Source organism: Mus caroli, unplaced genomic scaffold, assembly GCF_978045245.1.
Source record: "Mus caroli unplaced genomic scaffold, Mus_caroli_1 scaffold_18, whole genome shotgun sequence".
Lineage (NCBI taxonomy): Eukaryota > Metazoa > Chordata > Mammalia > Rodentia > Muridae > Mus > Mus caroli.
The window spans coordinates 41,014,616-41,031,731 of record NW_028227273.1 but is presented as its reverse complement, the minus strand read 5'-3'; the positions used below and the strand labels follow the sequence as shown (position 1 = coordinate 41,031,731).

At 40.6% G+C, this 17,116-nt stretch overlaps 1 protein-coding gene across 1 annotated transcript; it reads right to left on the bottom strand.

Moving 5' to 3' along the window:
• Positions 1 to 3,287: 3,287 nt before the first annotated feature.
• Positions 3,288 to 16,690, bottom strand: Sgo1 (shugoshin 1). Its single transcript, XM_029470905.2, has 9 exons — positions 16,627 to 16,690; positions 15,396 to 15,527; positions 15,121 to 15,270; positions 14,487 to 14,683; positions 10,606 to 10,682; positions 8,437 to 8,480; positions 5,893 to 6,681; positions 3,630 to 3,819; positions 3,288 to 3,420 (listed from the first exon to the last, which is right to left on the bottom strand). Exons 3-9 carry the CDS (start codon positions 15,260 to 15,262, stop codon positions 3,309 to 3,311), a joined length of 1,551 nt encoding a protein of 516 aa, XP_029326765.1. The 5' UTR covers positions 15,263 to 15,270; positions 15,396 to 15,527; positions 16,627 to 16,690; the 3' UTR covers positions 3,288 to 3,308.
• Positions 16,691 to 17,116: the final 426 nt, after the last annotated feature.

Here is a 17,116-nt window from a genome sequence, read left to right as displayed (position 1 = left end):
CCAGTGCTATCCCAAAAGTCCCCCAGACGCCCCCCCTCCCCACTCCCACTTCTTGGCCCTGGCGTTCCCCTATACTGAGGCATATAAAGTTTGCACGACCAATGGACCTCTCTTTCCACTGATGGCCGACTAGGCCATCTTCTGATATATATGCAGCTAGAGACACAAGCTCTGGGGAGTACTGGTTAGTTCATATTGTTGTTCTACTTATAGGGTTGCAGATCCCTTTAGCTCCTTGGGCACTTTCTCTAGCTTCTCCATTGGAAGCCCTGTGATCCATCCAATAGCTGACTGTGAGCATCCACTTCTGTGTTTGCTAGGCCCCGGCATAGTCTCACAAGAGACAGCTATCTCTGGGTCTTTTCAGCAAAATCTTGCTACCATCCTCACAACTCTCTCTCAAGCAATAACATCTCAATAATAACCTGGGTGAGAGGATCCAGTAGCAGTTATGATGTTCGATGATTTCCTGAGCTAGAAGCAGGGCTTTGCCCTTTAAGCCTTTTGTAGTATCGAAAACAATTGTGTGAAAGGCAGGCTTCTGAGACCACAGGTAGAAAAGGGGCATGAACCGTCTCATGCTCAAAACCCTGGGATCATTCTCACCAGTGACAGGAAGGGAGAGAGGTGCAGATGGTAATGTCAACCCATGTTCAGACTACATGTATGCTTAGTTGAGACTCTCCCAAGTAAGGAATGGATGAGGGTACAGGGTGGGGGGAGACATGTTGATGTCCTCTTACACACGAGCTAACTTCTCCACCCTATACGTTTATAGTTAAAAAAAAAAAAAGAGATCCTATTTTTATGAACTTACTCATTGTGCATGCTTGTGTGTGTGTGTAGTTGGTTCTCTGCTTCCGCTACATGTCCTGTCATGAGTTTTGGTGGCGAGTGCTATTACTGAGCCACCTCGCTGGCTTAGGTCCCCCTGCTTACTGTCTCCCACTCTTCTCTAGGTCTCAGTTTATTTATAAATTATACATATTCATCTCCATGTTATTTTACTTTTTTGGTACAGTAGTCAGGGTCTCCACTGCTCTATATCTCTGGCAGATACTCCTTATCGATCAATTACTGAAGAGGATTGATGCCAAGACCACTGAGTGCTGTCATGTGGCTGTAGCACACCTAATGAATCCTCCTTTAAGCCATAGCTCTCCATCTTTTCTAGAAGTATAAAGCTGGAATAAAAGTTTAATTCTCTCCATTTGCTTGTTGCATGGATCTCCTTGTAGAATTGTTCCTCTTAATACCTTATATGTTGTAACAAACTAGAACAGTTAAATGCCAGCTTTTAAGACTGTTACTAGAGAAGGGACAGACCACCAGGGAATTGAGCTAAGAGATCAACAGGTAAGCCTGTCCAATGCTGGAGGATCTGGCTGGACATCATGAAGCAGCCTGCTGCGGAGCCTGCCCTTACACCAGGCCCTGGGGAACTACCGAATATTAACTGCAGCTGTAACTTTTAGTTGTAACTGTAAAAAGTAAGCGGTGACTATGTCTCAAAAGAGGTCATTAAGTCTGGTTTATTTATATCATATTATACAACCACAGAAATAACTGTATCTACCAACCAGGGAAGTCTCAAACTCTTAAGTCAATTATAAACATAAATAATACAATACATATTTTATAAAAATACATGTTTCATAAAAATGTTGACACAAACCCCTTAATAGCCCATGAGTAAACACTACAGCAAGAATAAAGAAAGATGAAGAAGACTAAAGGCCTAACACTAGCTTTAAGATAAGTGACTGGCATGGAGTGAGTGAGCGTCACGGTGACACTAGACATGCTGACCTATGAAGTAGCCATTTAAATGTCGATAGCAGGAAGTGGATTTTTGTTTGTTTGGTTTTTGAGATCCGTACGTAGTACCTGACTCAGCCTCTACAGTGCTGAAATTACACGTATGCAACACAGCAGGCTTTGGAAAGCTTTTTTGACAAAAGGGGAGAAAATAAATATCTGAGGTTCTGCAAGCCAAGTAGCAAAATTTAATCCAAATATTTTCTACTTTATGTTAACTACAGAAAAACTAAATTTAGCTTGTCCAAAACACATAGAGCCTTTCTCTATGTAGGCTGTACTATGGTAATCACTGCTACATGCAGCCAACTGGGCTGAAACTAGACTTTTAACTGCATTTATATTAGGCTAAAATGGTTACTTTCAAGATACCGTGACATTAGAAAATGATAAATGGAGTGGCTGAGGATGGCTGTGACTACTCCTACCACACACAGAGTTGTGGGTCCAATCCTCAGCGCTGTAAACAGTGGCTAAAATGTAAGGCTGTGATGGGCGAGAGGGATGCACATGAGTGACAGAGACACACTTTTAGTTTGATGGTAAATGTAGGAAGCCATGCAATTGTGGGTAAAATCTGAGATGACCACCAGAAGGCCCTTCTGATAGCTTAAAATCTCCTGTTTGAGTGGGATTTATCCCTGGGCCTTGCCCATAGGAGGCAAACATTCTTCCGATTTAATGAAAATTGAAATGCCTTGATGTTGGCCCTGGAGGCTGCAGTTGGGAAAACTTGACAGGACAAATCTAATGGGAAGAAAAGGGGAACCAGGGAAGACAGAAGAGGTTCCAGCTAAGATGGGAGTGGTAAAGGCCAGAAAGGAAGATAATCAAGAGTAACTGACCATTAAGAGCAAAAGGAAAACACAATGGCGGTCATCATAGGCTTCATCTTTAACATTGGACCAGTTACAATGATTTAAAGACATACATACACACATAAAGATTCAATTTTCTGAACTGGATACTTTTATTTTGTTCACATATCAAAACCAGAAGCCCCTTTATTCAATACACCTTTATTTACACTGTAGACTGACCGCACAAAGGGCTAGCCTGAGGTCCATGACAGTGCTATTATTCTGCTGAGGAATAGCATTGTACTCACAGTTCACAACAGTTACCTTGTTCCAGAACCCAATTCATTAATTCTCTTAATCACCATTCGATACACATTTTACAGAAAGAATCAATGACAGAAGGGATCCTCACCCACTTATGTCTTACTGTGATGGTAAGGATTTATGAAAGATCTATATCCTATGTAAGTTTTCTACACTGCAAGTTTTCTACTCTGCAATTCTCCTGCTTAAGGAAAAAATAAGGATGATGGATTAGTTTTAGATGTTGGTAATAATCCATACAAAGTATATGTCCAAGAGACCCTCCTGACCAGAGCCTGGTAGAGGTTCTGCCCATTGTGCACCGTCTCATAATATTTTATTAGGTAAAAAAGAAGGATCACCTTAAACAGTAGCTAATCAAAGGAGTTACTGTGTTTGCTTTGTTTTTCTTTTAGGACATCTCATACCCTTTTTCTGCTTGAAAATAGGAGAATTCAAGAAACACAGGTCCGTGAAAGGGTCCCCTCTTCTTAGCTTTCTGTAAGTAAAAAGAGAGAGAAAAGAGAGTGAGGGAGGGAGAGAGAGATTGAGATTACATGATTACAAATATACGACTTTGAAGTCAGCACAGGATTATTCTAACATTATGCCAGTCTTACGCTCAAGTATGATACACTCATGACTAAAGCACTGTCTTCAGTCCTCCCAGGAGGGTCATTACAGATGAGTCCACACAATAATACTCACGAAGCGAGTGTTGGCTCTTTATAGCTTTTGATGGTGCTACACCTGCGTTTAGTCAGAGACACTGCTGGGCTGTCTTCACGCCGTTTTGGAGGCAGAGAAAGCTTCCTGATCTTCACTCTAGGACACTGCAGGATATTGGTGACATCCTTTAGGCTACAATGAGGTGACTCTTGAGTCTCAGGTGGGACACCTATGATACAGTATTTATTAAATATGGACCAGTGGATAAAAACCACAGAAACAAAACTGTGCTAAGTTACATATTGTAAACACAAAAAAATATCTGGCACTTCATAATTAGTGATTACAAATCTTTCTATTGCCTTTTCTTCCTTTTAATCCAGATAATGTAGAAACTATGACAGACAAAAAGAAGTGCTAGCTACAACAGGATGTTTTACTAAAACTCAAAAGCTTAAATGTTATGAGTTGGTTTAAGGCGAGACACTGCATTTTAGTCACTTTAATACTTAGAATCATTAAGGCACTAGTCTCATTCAACACCAAAGTTTGTAACACTGTTGAAGGCCCACTGACCACAAAGGTCCTTCAATTCATTCCATTAAACACACAAGAACTCTCAATCAGTCCGTGAAGACCAGGATAAAATGTGTTCCTATTGGTGCTAATGTTAACAAAATTCAGATGTTTCTCCCACCATAAACATCAAGTTCCTTCCATCTCTGAGATTTAGGTTGCTCTTCTACAATAAACATCCAGCCAGGTTCCTCTATCCCTGATATCCAGTTGCCTCTTAAATCATAAACATCAAGGTCCCCTATCTCAGAGCTAAATCTATATTGGGAGCCAGGTACCTATGCATAGTGAGAACACTGTAAGAAAATCTCCAATGGAATAAAAAGGAAAACCTTGATAAACTAAAGCAGCCACAGTCTACAGAATATCTTGGTTTAAGTCTGTCCTCTTAACCCCATCAATATATTCAATTCCAATATTAATTGCATAGAGTACCTCCAAACATCAGGATTAGACCAGCTGCTGTATTCTAGAATAATGCTTCACAAATTTAAGTATTTATAACCACAGGCAAAGTTCTAACAAATTCTAATTCAAGAGATAGGATAGAATCTGTGTTGATGGTTGTTTTCTGGTAATGCTAGAAGTCTGGGGTCAAACTACTTCAGTTTCTTTTCAAAACTTCTTATTTTCAAAAGAACATAAAAAGTAACAGTAATTCACTGAAAGCCTATGTTACTCAACTTCAATAATTATCAAGTTTGCCAGTTTGGTTCAACTCTATCATCATACTGGTTTTTTTAAAAACATTTATTTATTATTATAATTAAGTACACAGTAGCTGTCTTCATATGCACCAGAAAAGGGTGTCAGATCTCATTATGGGTGGTTGGGAGCCACCATGTGGTTGCTGGGAATTGAACTCAGGACCTTTGGAAGAGCAGTCAGTGCTCTTTCCCGCTGAGCCATCTCACCAGCCCCATCATACTATTTTTACCTAAGGTAGAGCAAACAGATTTATTAAGAAAAAGAGAAACAGCTACTGAGAGTGGAAAGAATACCCATGATATATTGTTTAAAAACAGAATCTTGCAAGCTACACTGCTCAGCTGTTCCACTAGGAAAGTTTCATTGTTCAAGTTTTAATATCTGGGTTCAACAAACTGAGCAGGCTGACTGAGCTGTTACAATGTGACAACATTTTGGAGATGATAGGACCTGACAGCATGGAGCTATTGCCACAGGAATCCTAACTCCCAGAGTCTTTGCGAGTAGGTGCAGGCTGATGACTAACACGGATCCACTTTGATAATAGAAAAGGAAGAGTTTCTCAGCCAAAGTTTTCAGCACAGATGAGACAAGAACTCTTTGCTCTCATAAGCTCACCAACAACTAGAAAAACAAGTTATGGTTCCTAGTAAATTAAATATATAAGTCTATTAAAATGAGGTTTTATTTTTCATGAGTGTAAAGTTTTTTTTTTAAATTCAAACCAACCACAGCAACCCTGTCACACTACTCCGAAGCCTCCTTTGCTGATAAGAATCCAGTTTGTGGGAAGCAATACTCCTGTAAGATTCACTACGTCAACAACACAGCCGCATTCCATTTTCCGCCCCCTACTATTTAATCAGGCTGTAACTTCCCCTACAGAGAGACAGATGAGAAGTCTCTAACCTCCTCCAGAGTAACAGATGGTAGGTACAGTATCTAAGATTACATCCACATCAGGGGCAACCATTTAGCAGAAACATTCAAAACACAGGCAAAAAAGCACCCTGCTTACCAGTAGGAGCTGTAGATGGCAGCACCGTCATCTTTTTTCCATCTGGGTACTGAAGTCCTCTTTTAGATCGAGGCCTGGTAACTGGTCTGTCTGACTCTGTGTAGTCTTGCAAGCGCTTGGAAGGAGGCAGGTAGAGGTCATCAGACTCATCCTCAGAGGTACTGCATTCGAGGTCACTCACTTCTGAGTTGCTGCTGTTGGTTTCTTTGTTGCAGCCATTGTTCATTTTTTGTCGGAAAGGGGTGGGGTGGACCGTCCCTTTTAGATTAAAATCGTAAGCATCGAAGGAACCAATACCTCCATCCAGTGTGGTAGGGGATAAACCCTGCTTATCTTTGCCTTTGTTTCCCTTACTCCTCAATGAGGATTTTGATTTGCATCTCTGGTTGGTTCTTCTTTGCTCTGCTCTTCTTTTTTGTGCACGTTTATGCTTGCTTTCTATTTGTTCCGGTTTAGATGATAAAATGGCTTCTGTTTCAGTAATCTTTGCTGGGTTAACCAGTCTAGAACATAAGTTAACTGGGTCTTTGTTCCACAGACAAACATTTTCAAGTCTATGCAGGGTTATGGTTACTTCTCTACATCCACTTCCTTTAACTTCCGGAGACTGTGCCACTCTTGGACTGGCTTTACAATCCTCCAAAGTCGTGGAGTGGCTTATATTACTAAAATCTTTCCTTAAGTGGCGACGGATAGATATAGTTCTGGGTAAGACTTCATCAGTAGACTCAACTTCACCTGAATCAAAATCGCAACCCCAGGTCTCTGGAGTAACAGCAGGACTTGGTTCTGACCATTTAAAAAACAAATGAGAAAAACAGTATTATGCTTCAGAAATCTGCATTCCAAGAACATTAGAACTCAAAGTTGCAGCAGTTATTCAATAGCTTCTCTGTACTTCCTATACATAAATAAAGACCTGGACAGCTCAACATCCATTTACTCCTCACTGAACAACAGACAGCTTACATCAGCACTTAAAAATACTGTTGGAATGAAAAGCTAGATGTGTGTAGCTCATACTTGGAAGACAGATGCAGCTCAAGTGAGGTCCAGCTTGTGCTACACAGCTCTAGGACTGCCTGGGCCACAGAATGACACACTGTCTCAAAATAAAACAAGAATTGAAGTCTGGTGCCAGCCTTTAATACCAACATTTAGAAGGCTGAGGATCACTTTTGAGTTCATTGCCAGATGTACATAGTGAGATCCTGTCTCAAAAGAACAAAACAATACCCCCAACATAAGCAAATATATACTCATTATGCATACATTTTAAGAGGGGTTTTATGTGCTTCTTGTTCCAAGGTTTAAAGAAAAAGCCTTTCTGTTTAATCTGTGAACACAGAGGAAAACTTCAAAAGTCTGAAGTAGGAAAATATACGGAAGCTAAATTAGTTTTTCAAAGTGACTAAGATTTGGATAATTGCTAATTAGGCCTTTCAGATAAATATAACCTGTATTTATAGAAACAGGAGGGTTTTCATCTGACTTAGCTTACCAAATTTCATCAATGCTGTGTACCACTTAGTACAAAGTGGTGTCCTCTCCATTCCTTCTGGTCAGATGTTTTATTTTCCCTGAGGCTACAGAAAGTAGATTATATTCCTAGACTGCAACAGGGTTAACTAAGTCAATTTATGTAAAATGCTACAGCAGGAAGCAGTTGGTTTCAGCTACAGATACAACCACAATTTCTTCTTATAGACTGGGTACAATCAATCGATGTGTTGGTGTTGTTTTTCATGACAGGGTCTCAACTGCGTACTCAGAAGACCTAGAACTCTTAAGCCTACTGTTGTACTGTGCTAGCTAGCTTTATGTCAACTTGACACAAGCTAGTCATCTGAGAGGAGGAAGCTACAATAAAAAAAATGCCTCCATAAGATTCAGGGAAGGTGAGAGTGTGGGGTGTTTTCTTAATTAGTGATTGATGTGGAAGGACCCAGTCCACTGTGAGTGGTGTCATGCTGGGGCTGGTGGTCCTGGGTTCTTTAAGAAAGCAGGCTGAGCAAGCTATGAGGAGCAAGCTAGTAAGCATCACTCTTCCATTATCTCCGACCTCTAGGTTTCTGCCATGTTTGAGTTCCTGAATTTATGAACTATATATGGAACTATGAGTGGAAAACAACAGCAAAAAAACCTGTACCAGATTACTTTTGGTAATGGCATTTCATCATGGGGTAGTAACCAAGACACTCAGCCTCCTGAGTGCTGGGACTGCAGGTGACCTATGCCTTATATCAGTCTACGTAAGACAAAGTTATGTGGAACAGAAAAACAGACAAGTAGACTTAAAAGATAAAAAGAAGCTGGGCGTGGTGGTGCACGCCTTTAATCCCAGCACTCGGGAGGCAGAGTAAGGGGATTTCTGAGTTCGAGGCCAGCCTGGTCTACAAAGTGAGCTTCAGGACAGCCAGGGCTATACAGAGAAACCCTGTCTCGAAAAACAAAACAAAAAAAGATAAAAAGATAGAAAATGAAATGAAATTAGGTTGCTTATCCACAATGATCAATATTTTTAGATTTTCTAACCTGACGTACCTGTGGTTTGGTAGGGACAATCAGTTTCTTCAACAGCAATTTGCCTTAAAGAATAACAATGAAAAACAGAAATATCAGCAATTATGTCAAAAGAAATTTAGCATTTTCCCAGGCTATAAGTTTGCTACTGTATCATTTCAAAATTCTAGTCCAAATCCCCACACACTGATGATGTTGCTTACATGAGGCCTGATATACTTTTTCTTTCTCAACTAGTATTAACTCTCACTGAAAGAAACAAATCAAGGTAGATAGTGCGTTCTGAAAATGTGACATAATCCAATCTCCCGTCACAGTAGGGACAGTCACTGAGCCCTTCAGACCCTGGCGTCCCTAGTAGGGCTCTACTGTGGTATATGCGTTAATGTTGTCAACTAGAGCCGCTTCTCCTTTACTGTCTTCAAAACTTCCACTAATTTTTGCTTCATGAACCAAGTTTTCTTCCACTTAAAACCTGTAACTGATAATTTGTAATTTTATTCTTTGTAAAAAATGTACACTTTATGTTATAAAAATTAAAATATAGGTTTGGTAATAAAGTAGAGGGGACTAATTATCTTGAAATCTAATAAAAATCTGATTACCTTGTTTCATCTAACTTCATTAGTCAGATCTTAAAATCCAACAGTTTAAAAAGGACTAAAGCTACATAGTGACCTGTGGGGCTAGAAATGGTACTATGGCTTCTTCTGTAAGAAAGATAGATTTTAACAGGGCTAACGATACTGTCTATGGCACTCACTCTTGGCACTATCTGCCAAGATCTGGAAACACTGTCTGTCCTAACAGCTCGGGAGGGAGTGGCTCCTGGCACAGTGGTACAGGCCGAGGGGCCACACACCCTGCGACATGCACAGCACATGGGCAACCTCAGCTCTGTGGCAGCACCACCAAGGCTGAGGTCTACGCAGAATGAAGCCATATGCTATAGCTTTCCTGGTTTTTTGGTTTCAAGTCAAGGTTTAGCCATGTAGCCCAGGCTATCTTTGAATGTCCTGTATCAGTCTTTTAAACACTGGGATTACAACTCAGTGTGATATTCTGTATTTTATCTAAAGTTTTGGATCTATAGCTATACTTGTTAGTCAAACTCACTAAGTGGTCTAATTAAAAGCTGGATATTTCATACCAGCAAATAGAAAAATAAGTTTTCTCCAATCAAGTTTCTCTAGGTATATTAACTACACGCCAGGGCAGGCTCCACACCTAGGAGTGGTGCCAAGCACGGAAAAGACTCAGTATATTTTTTATTTTGTTTTGGCTTTTTTTTTAATTGGTCTTTTGCCTGTTCTGATTTTCATTTTTGTGTTTGTTTTCTTTTTTTTTTCTTTCTCTTGAGAGAATGACCATAATGTTGGTTGGGCAGAGAGGATCTAGGAGTTTGGGGAGGGGTAAATGATCAAAATACATTGCTTGAAAAAAATGTTTGATCAAAAGAGATGGGTATTTTCATATATATATATATATATATATATATATATATATATATATATATAATTAAGTCTCCATAGTTCATGAAAGAACATTAAAAAAAAAAAAAAAAACCCAAAAACTAAAAACCAAAACCAAAACCAAAACCAAAAGTAAAAGCCGGGCGGTGGTGGTGCACGCCTTTTATCCCAGCACTCAGGAGGCAGAGGCGGATTTCTGAGTTCGATGCCAGCCTGGTCTACAAAGTGAGTTCCAGGACAGCCAGGGCTACACAGAGAAACCCTGTCTCGAAAAACCAAAAAAACCAAAAACAAACCAAAAGAAAGAACATAAAATCTATATAATCAAAGAGAAGAGATCAGCATATGAATCTGGAAAAACAGAACTAATCAATGAGAGGTGTTTTGCTTTATTTTCTTCCTGCTAAATTGGACAGTGTTTAGGACTGGAAAAATATTCTTTTTAATAATGACTCCTTCCTAAAATGAAAATATGACACACATAAAAACTAGACTGAAAGAAAACAGTTAAAAGAAAGTTTCTAATTCTTAGTCATTAAAGCAACTAAACAAAAGAAAAAGACAGCTCTAATTTTCTATATACAATAGTATTTGAGTATCAAATTCTCTTAAGTATACTCCCAGTAGAAAAAGCCTCAGACTGTGGACACAAATAATGTCAATTTCCTTTAACAAATGGATCAGTGTTAATAGAAACAATAATGAACTTGGCACTCACTGTAAGGTCTTTGCTGACAAGTCCCTGGTCGTATTGTCAATGCTGGAGACCACTTCTGAGGGACGTCCTTTCCAGTTCTGTTAATATATTAAAACAAAAACACAAGTATGTACTGCTATGAAGTATGCATATGTACTCTGCATTATTAATGTATTGTTGAATGAACAAATACATTTGCTGACAGTCTGCAGCACTGCCATGTAGTTTCAGGAACTAGGGTTCCAATAGCTGAAACATCATACTCTGCCTCTTAAAGCTTATATTTCAGTGTATACCACACTCTGCCTCTTATACGTTATATTCCAGTGTAAGCCATACCCTGCTTCTTAAAACTTATATTCCAGTGTACACCATACTCTGCCTCTTAAAGCTTACATTTTAGTGTATAAAGAGAAAATGTAAAAACGATTTAGCAAGATAGGTCACAGGTAAAGACAGTTGACATGCAAGCCTCGTGATGAGCTGGATCTGTGGAACCCAGTGTGGAAGGAAACAACACCTGGAAGGTGTCTTCTGACTCTCACATGCACACTGTGGCACTTGTGCCTCTCCTCCCAATGAAAAGAAGACACATGTCTGAGTTTTACACAGTGAAAAGTGCTATGAAGGCAACACAAGAACGAATTGAGAGCAACTAAAGTCGAGAGCTCTATGGCACAGGGATGCTGACCTAAAATAGAACTAGTCAGCTGTTGGACGAGCAGGAGGAAGAGAAAGCAGGGAAATCAGCAAACGCAGAAGTTGTGAATCAGGACAAGTCCTGATAAGAACATAGGCCAATGTGACTAAAACACAGAAACTGAGACCAGTGGGAGGTGTGCATCTACTAGCCAGCTAGCAAAGGGGCAAGATAGGAAGGTTAGTCTAAGTGTGATGGAAACTCATTTAAATATTAAGTAAGGCAGTAAAATGATCAGCTTTGAAAAGATCACTCTGGCCCATATGAAGCATGACTCAAAAGGGACCCTGAGTAGAAAGGGTTAAGAGATCATCAGAGCAAATGAAGATAGGAGACTAGGTAGGTCTGGAGCTGGGGTTCTAGTGGTAAAGCCTGTGGGATGGCTCCACTACATGCAGAACCGGAGGGGTCTGTGGCATATTCATAGTTAAGCGAGCTGCCAAGGAGTTTCTGTCAAGGGTTCTATCATTCTCAACATTGAGTAGATGAGAATACTAGGAAAAGAGGAGTCCAACCACGTGCAAGGATTGAATGTGGATGGGTGATGGTCGGAGTGAGTGAGCAGGCTACTTCACTGAGATGAGTATCAGTTATGGAGGAAGAACTGGGCACAGCTTAATCTTAGCACTCTGCTGCTGAGGCAGGAAGAAGATCAGTGTAAGGCTAGCTGGGCTTCAGCCTGAGTTCTGGGCTTGCCCAGGCTACAAAGACAGACCAGGCTTCAATAACAACCGACCAAACAGGGAGAAAGGCAGAAAGAATCAATAACAACCGACCAGACAGGGAGAAAGGCAGAAAGAATCAAGAACAACCGACCAGACAGGGAGAAAGGCAGAAAGAAGTGCACAGCTTCCTTCAGAACTGGAAAGTGGAGTTGAGCTTTGTAGAAGTCTGTTTGAGATACTTTCTAAAATCAAGTAGTAGCTCTGAGTGTATACATCTGCATCGGTGTTTAGGCTTTGATATTTGAATTTGATAGTCTCCAGAAGTCAATTACATAACCATGGTAGGATTTAACTTGTGCTCGGGGCAACAAACACTTACAAATAAAAAAAAACTGACAACACAGAACAGCAGGAATGTAGGAAGAGAATGCAGGGCACGTCTGGTGGAAAGAAAATTAATGGATCAATACTTTTAAGAAGAAAGACTGCATATCCCTACAAGGTTAAGAAACAAGGGCAAGCCAAATGGCAGCACACAAGTTTTGGTGATCGTGACACAGCAACAGAGCACATGGTTTAAATGAGATAGGGTTTATTATACAGACCTGGCCAGCCTAAAATTAAACTCCCTATGTAGACCAGGCTGGGGTTGGCCCTTACAGAGATCTGAATGCCACTGTTTCTCCAATGCAGGGGTTAAAGCTATGAATACCATGCTTGGCCCCCCTTTTTTATTTCCCCATTTTTCTTTTTGAAGTTCTGTTGTGAGGGAGAAACAAAGAAAAAAAAAAAAAAAAAAAAAAAAAACAGATGAAAACCTGACCAAGAGTGGTTTTACCTTGAAGGCAAGAGTTTCTACAGACACTACACCTCTTAACTATAATATAAATATATCACATATAAAATATAAAGATTTACTATAAAACATAGGAACTACTAGAAAATGGTAGTACAAAAGAAACATGTTTTAAAAACTTCTCTTCTTTGTCTATACATTTTTAAAACATTATTTACTTATTTGGGGGAAAGGCACGAGGACAACTTTTTTTGGTGGGGGGAGGGGGTCAGTTCTTTTTCCACCACGTTGAGTCCCAATGACTGGACTCAGCTCATCAGGATTGTATCAACGGGTGGCAAACCCAATGATGCCTTTGGCTCCAAATTTTCACTTTTTTCCACAATTACTTTTGCAGCACTGAGGACGAATGAACTCAGGACCTTATACATTCTAAACAAGTATTCCACTTCTGAGCTACAGACTTAGCCCAAGAAAACCTTACACTAAAACATCTCAACCTGCGCATGGCAGCACTTAGATGGCTGAGGCAGGAAGACTTTGGGGCCAGTCTGGTCTACACAGTGAGTTTGAGACCAGCCTGGTCGACATATTGAGATCTTGTCAGAAACAAACAAAGAAACAACGTTAAGCTCTCTACGACTGAAAAATCAACCTTGAGCACTGAAGCACAGGTATAGGATGGCTCACAACAAGTGATCACATGCATGCATGACAGGGGAAAAAGCAAAGCACCTTATATTAAATGCTAAGTGTATATCAGCAACTAACTAGTAACAATACACTTTACTGAAAATCATCAATAGATGGCATTGAAGGCACGAGAATAATAGAATTTCCCCCCCCTACTGTTTTGAGGCTTATGTCATTAAGTAGTCACTGAATACTGGTTCTTCTAATTTCAGCAAAAACTCTGCGAAGTAGGGGCTGGAGGTATGGCTCAGCAGTTACAAGTGTGACAGCTCTTTGGGAGAACCCAAGTCTGGTTTCCAGCACTTATTTCAAGTGGCTCAAAAATGCCTGTAACTCCACACCGATGAGGATCCAATGTCACTCTGGCTTTCATGTGCACACACACTCACATACATATACTCGCACCACTCACATACATATACTCACGTGCACGCACACACACACACACACACACACACACACACACACACAATTAAAAAGGAATTGTTTAAAAACTGGAAATCCATGGGGAAGATTCAGAAACCATTAGGTTTACCCTGTAATAACTGAAAAAGGAGGAGAAAAGATTAAGTGTTGAAGGAAAACAATCTTTAAAAAGTAATTGGAATCTTAAGAGAAAAGTCATGAAATCATACATAGGCTTCAAAAGTCTCTTCTAGAGATGAGGTCTCAGTGTGCAGTTCAGGTTGACCCATAACTTGGATCTTTCTGAGTTAGCAAGCATATTGAGTTCTGGAATCACAAAATCGCAGGTATACATGACACTCAGGAAGAAATAGCACCTTCTAGAAAGACAATTGTCTTCTATAACGTCTATATACACATTATATGTGAGGGCACATATATGTATGTTACTTATTTCTATATAACACCTAATGTTATCCTCTGAACTACACACACACACACACAGAGTAAATGAATATAATGAAGTATTTTTTTTAAAAAGTGACTCTCCGAAGAATACTTAGAATATTTTCCATATCTAAATCTACATAAAGCTGAACTGCATAGAGCAAAACTACACAGAACAGTTTTGTACTGAACATACCTGAGCAGTTTCTTCACCTTGTCGGGAAGTTAGCTTCTCTTTCAGTGCATACAGCTGACATGTGAGGTGGTAGCATTCTCTTCTCAGTTGCAGGATGATATCCTGTGCTTCTCTCACTTTGGATTTTTCATTTTCCAAAGCCAAAACTAACAACCTGTTGTTATCTTGGTAATATCTCAGTAGTGTAGAAGTGTTAGCTATAAGATAAAAATTTCAGTTATTAAGCCTCAACCTAGAAGATGAAGCAGAGGCTAGAGATCTCTCTCAATGGCTAGGAGTGATTGCTAAGAAACCAATGAGGCCCACAGGTCAAATCCCCTAAAGAGCCAGGTGTGGTCCTGCACACTGGTGACTCTATCTGCTGTGGCGGGACGGAGGGAAGGGAAGGAGGTGTTGAAGGTGTGTGGAGACAGGAGGATCTCTGGGGCTTGACTGGCTGCCACGATAGTTCCTTGTTCAGTGAGAGACCCTTTGCAGGGAAACAGGGCAGAGATTAATAGCAGGACTCCAGAACTTCTACTGCAGCAACACCCCACTGTGCTCCACACACAAAGAAGAACACACACTACACACACAAATGCCACACTTTCAAAGTAAGACTGCTGGAAGAAGACAACACATAAAAATCTCTTACTGGGTACTTGGCTCGGTGCAACAATAAAGGACTTGCGTTTCCCAATCCCCGCCAAGGTTTTATTCCTTTTTTCTTTCATTCGATTCTTAATGTCTTCGAGGGTATCTTGAAAGGACCTTTTCTGACACCTTTCCATAGCCATCTTTGTCTCTGAATTAAAAACAAAACAAAAAAACCAATGAACACTTCTCAGATATTTTTAAATATAAAATTTAAGAAACAAACACAGGTTGTTCATCAAGAAGGGATTACAAAAGACTAAATTGTAAACTTACTTCAAGAAAAGCAATAATTTTGATTTTCAGCTTAGAAATATTAAGTCAGGTGTTGTAGAATAATTCAAGCTACTAAAAAGGCTAAGGCAGGTGGGTCATAGATTTAAGCTTGGGCTACATAGTGAAATTCATCTAAAACAAAACAAAACAACAAGAAAAAAGATGTTAGAATCAAGCCATCATAAGAAAAAAAAAATCCTATAAAATGTCATTCATGTTTTTGCCATAACCTTATCTTCTACTATTTCATAGGAAAGTATTAAATAACTCCAGAAAGTATCAATTATTCATCTTATAGTAAATATTCATTGGAGGCGTACAACATTCTAGGCTCTATGGGAACTTATTATTTTGGGACAGGATATTGCTGTTCCCCAGTCTGGTTTTGAACTTAAGAGCTCTCGTGTCCTTCCTACCTCAGCCTCCTGAGTAGCTGGGACCACAAATGTATGAGCCATAAACAGGCTTACTTTTCTTACAATGTTTATAGCCAACCTTTAGTGTTTAGGATTACAGTATTAGTTCAGAAGCAATATATATTCAGAACCCATATATAGGGTTTCTGTTTGGCAGCTTTTCTCTAGTAATTTGGGGGCTGAGAAAACATGTATTCATGTTAAAAACAGTAGCGTGCTTCAAGCAAAACAGACTTCCTGGTCTCAAAATTGTAAACTGTTGCCAACCACAATGTGTGCATATAATTGTCACCACAAGAACTATCTTGATTCATCTCCTCTTAGTTGTTTTCTTGAATCTCTTCTTGAGTATTCTCACCAGGACTTATTTTCCTCCACGCATAATGAAGCCTTAAATTGGTACTGTATATCTTATCTAAGCCTTTATTTCTACCAATGTATGTACGATAGATTGAAGAGGGGAGTTCAATAGAATAAATGCAACGACTTCTTATAAGAACGGGTGGGTCACCATCAAGTTTTGAAAGTTTGCACAGGAGGCATCTGAGTGACACACAGAATGAATAACTGATGGAGTTTAAGTTAATTACAGTTTGTTTGCGTGCGCGAGCACAGTGGGATGGAAATCGGGCCTTGTGCGTGCTAGACAGTGCTAGTCAGCGAGAACATCCCCTCCTCCGGCCCTTATCTAAAAAGTTTTTGCTACTTTGATTGAGCAAAAGCCCTGTCGATTTGGGGGTGCTCGCTTTCGCGAGCGGAACGCGTCGTCCGGTCGGAGAGATACCTCCAATCCCGCCGCCCGTACTGCTCCGTACCTCGGGGCCACTCAGGTCCGGACGAGCAGATGCAGCCTCCCGCTCCGCCGCGCTCCGCAGCTACCGCCGCCACATTCGAAATTCTGCGTTACGCGTATCCATTGGCTGGCTGGATACCGTCACGTGACACTCCGCCCCGCCCTTCTCCGTAGACGCAGCGCCCGGCCCCGGGGATGGCGTCACGTGACGTACCTGCGCACGCGCAGCTGTGGCTGGGGTGGGGTAGAGGGGGTGGAGTCAGGTTGGAATTAAGGCCTTGGCTTGGCGTCTGCCTTCCTACGGCCTAGAGGTCTAGCGACTTTGAGACTGGGTCTTGTCTGGGTGCGTCCCTGACTTCCTGTTAGGCCTGGGGTGTTGACGCAGGCCTGAGAGCCCAGCTCTCAGAAGACTGAGGCAGGAGAATGACGAGTTCGAGCACGAAAGATCCAAACAAATCCTGGCGTGGCTTGTCAGGGCGCCCAAGGCCGCGCAGCTCTTGTGCTCCAGGGCG